The 3,832-nt window shown below is 38.0% G+C and overlaps 1 protein-coding gene across 1 annotated transcript; it reads right to left on the reverse strand.

Moving 5' to 3' along the window:
* Positions 1-778: 778 nt before the first annotated feature.
* LOC110544109 (large ribosomal subunit protein uL23-like) lies at positions 779-1,327 on the reverse strand. Its single transcript, XM_060371598.1, has one exon. It carries the CDS (start codon positions 1,311-1,313, stop codon positions 843-845), a length of 471 nt encoding a protein of 156 aa, XP_060227581.1. The 5' UTR covers positions 1,314-1,327; the 3' UTR covers positions 779-842.
* Between the last annotated feature and the right edge of the window lie 2,505 nt (positions 1,328-3,832).

The raw sequence follows: 3,832 nt of genomic DNA on the forward strand, positions 1-3,832 counted from the left end.
TAAAAGGACTTGGATTTTCCAGGCCCTACACAAGAAGACCAACAGAGACAATTAACCAGGGCACAGAGTGGCTTGTGGAGACTGAAACACCAACCACCATGCGTAGACTGGACCTAGGACCACTACACAAATGTGGCAAATAAGCAGTTCAAATTTCATGTGGGTTCCCTAGTAAGGGAATGAGGGGCTGTCTCTGATATGGACAGTTTTCTACTTTTTGATCACTCCCCTTTGAGAGATTGCCTTGTCAGGCCATAAAGGAAGAGGATGTGCTCAGTCGTGATTCAACTTAATGAATTGGGGTGGTTGGGGTGGGCTCTCCTTATCTGAGGAATAGGGGAAGGAGCAGGAAGAGAGAAGGGAGGGTGTCTATGATCAAGATGTAAAGTGAATGCATAAGTAATTAAAACATTTTATTATATTGTAATTATAGCATAATAATATATTATAATATAATAATATAATTAAATAATATTTAATTAACTAATTAAAATATTTACAAGTATGAAAATGGAATGTTTATACATTGTGTCAGATTGAAGCTAATCATAAAAATGTGGATTAAAGTTTTCTCATAAAATGAAAAAATTCTAAAGAAAGCTATTGTGAATTTTTATTTACTATAACTTGTTAACAAAATATGTTAGGGACTTGCAATATCTGTTATTACTAGTATTGATCGTTGTCAAACATCACTGTCACATCTTACATCTCTTTACATCCATTAAGCACATTTTTCAAGCCACAAAAACAATGTTAGAGAAGTATATTATGAACATTCTTTTTTTTTTATGGTGGAAAAAAAATGTATATATATTTAGAGTTAACCAGCTGGACTCAGTTTAGATGATCCCAATCTTGTTGGCAACATCCAGAGCATCGTAATCAGGAGCCAACCGAACGTATGCCTTCTTCTCTCCATCAGGCCTTATCAGGGTATTGACTTTGGCCACATCAATGTCATAGAGTTTCTTCACAGCTTGTTTGATCTGGTGCTTGTTGGCCTTGACATCCACAATGAACACGAGTGTGTTGTTGTCCTCTATCTTCTTCATGGCTGATTCAGTGGTCAGGGGAAATTTGATGATGGCATAGTGGTCCAGCTTGTTTCTCCTGGGTGCACTCTTTCCAGGGTATTTGGGCTGTCTCCGGAGCCGCAGGGTCTTGGGCCGCCGGAAGGTGGGTGACGTGCGGATCTTCTTCTTTTTGTGGCTGTGGACGCCTTTCAGCACTGCCTTCTTAGCTTTCAAGGCCTTCGCTTTGGCCTCGGCTTTGGGAGGGGCAGGAGCTTCCTTCTTCGCTTTCGGCGCCATCTTGGCGAAAAGGCGAACATTCTTTAAAAGATGTGCATTCCTAAGCTCTTCACCTTGTAAGTGATGGTCAGGCGAATGATAAACTTATACAGCTTGAAATCACCTGGGAAAGGGGCCCGTGAGAATTTCTGTAAGGCTTACTTGATTATATTAATTGATATATGAAGACTGACTTATGCGGGGAGCCCATTTTCCAGGACTGGTGTCCTGATTTGAATAAAAAGAAAAAGAGCACTAGTAGGCATGTGTTCATTAGTTCTTTGCTCTTTACTAAGGATGTGACTAAGGATTGCCTCAAATCCTGCTGCCTTGGCATCTCCACAGTGATGGATTATAATCAGGAATAGTGTGACAAATATATGCTTCTCCCTTGAGTTGAAATTTTAGGATTGTTTCATGACAGCAGCATAAAATAGAATTGAAACATTGTATAATTACTACACCAAATCTTTTCTACACTATGAAAGAAGATTGTTATGTTTCCTGCTGGAGAGTTTCTCAGGTCAGTGTTGAACAGAAGAGTTACAGCACAAGGTGCTAGAAAGAAGAAAGATATGCAACCGAAATCATTTGCAACAATTGGATGTGCTTCCATGGAAGGAGACTCAATTTGTCTCTTCTCTTAAATACATTGCTTTTTTATTTCTTCATAGCTTATGTAGCTCACACATGATTCAGAAATTTAATATAATAATGCCTGAGTTTTATCAGCCATTTCAAAGTATTCATAAGCCTGTTTATTTCAAAGCTGCTACAGTTTTGAGAATGTTTTTACTTATAGACCATCTTATTCCTATATTTTGGTATCACAAGACAATCACTCAAATGTCTAATATTACAACAGAGGCTATCAGCTCTAACAATTTTGTTATATAGTTTGCTATACATTCTTTACATTCAGGGAAGACAGCCCAATCCCACCTGGTACTTTTTTTGTACCGTAGTGGAAAAAATATAATTATTCTCATTCTTAGTCTTTTACCTGAACTCATAAGAGGATCTTTGAAAATAAGTAAATAAAAGCATTGTTCATATTATGAGTCTGAAACATTTGTTTAGATAGCTGCAGTAGCTAGTTTACTGTGATACAGAGAAGAGAAACCCACAAGAAAGAAGGAGAAGAAAATGCTCCCACTTGCATAAGATCATCTTGTGTAATCATCTTACACCAAGTAGTTTACTTGCAGAAAACAGAATTTGAGTCTAGCTAAATAAGTGCTTGCTTTGCAACATAATTTCCTGAGTTCCACCCAGCACCCACATAAAAGCCAGACACACTGTTGTGTGTCTATACCTGCTTGCTGGAGGAGCACATACAGGAAGACTGTTAGCCCTGTCTATGGCTGTGCCTTGGAACCACACCACTGAGCCCCATGTCCCTGTGAAAGACCCTGACTAGAATCAATAAAGGATCAAGCAAACAGATAAATAAATAAAATAGAGAAGAAATTAAGGAAGACACATCTACCCTCCACAGACAGACAAAACACACACACCTACACTTTCAGTCAATGGCTGCAAGTGCTATAAAGACCAACACAGTCAAGTCTATGTGTTACTAAGAATAGCCTGCTCTCATTCAGAAGACAGAGAGGCCTAGGTTAAAATATTAGCATCAATCACATGTACAATTATGATGTTAAAAATGAATTAAAGATTGAATTAACCCCAAACAATTATGAGGACAGAAAAGACTCATGACAGATTAAGATAGGTAGGCATGATCATTTATTTATTGTCATCTGGGAATCAGTGAGTGAAGGCATTCTCTGGTGTGAACAAATAAGATTGTTTGGGGGGAATTGGTTTTTTGTTTTGTTTGTTTTATTTTTTGTTTCATTTTTTTTCTAGCCTGAGTTTTTCTGTATAGCCCTGGCAGTCATGGATCTTGCTTTGTATATAGACCAGGCTGTTCTCAAGTTCAGAGTACCACCTGCCTCTACCTCCTGAGTGCTGGGTTCAACAGTGTGTGCCAACACCACCTAGTATAAACAAATAAGGAAAAACAAGAAAAGGACAGTTAGATATGAGATATGAGCTATTGTACATTTGATTGAAAATAGCAATCCATGCATGATATTTATGGTTAACCAATATAACCATAATGTGAGGAGATGGTTCAGTTGATACCATGCTTGCATCAGTGTTCAGATCCCTAGCAACCAAACAAAAAAACCTAGTCTGGTTGTGTGCACCAATCCTAGTGCTACAAAGGCAGAGGCAGATGGATCCCTGGAATTCTCTGGGTAGTCTGCCTAGCTGAATCCATTAGCTTCAGATCCAGGTCCAGAGATATTTTATTTCTTTATCTTTGTCCAAAATTATTAGTCAGAAAACCACTGAAGACCAATCTGATATCAACCTGTATAAGCATACACACACACACACACACACATGCATGCATATTCATATACATACAAGCACACACATAAACACACAAATATTAATTTATACATGCGTACATACATACATGCATGCATAGATACACACATATATCAATGCATGTATTCCTGAATTGT

Source organism: Meriones unguiculatus, chromosome 18, assembly GCF_030254825.1.
Source record: "Meriones unguiculatus strain TT.TT164.6M chromosome 18, Bangor_MerUng_6.1, whole genome shotgun sequence".
NCBI lineage: Eukaryota > Metazoa > Chordata > Mammalia > Rodentia > Muridae > Meriones > Meriones unguiculatus.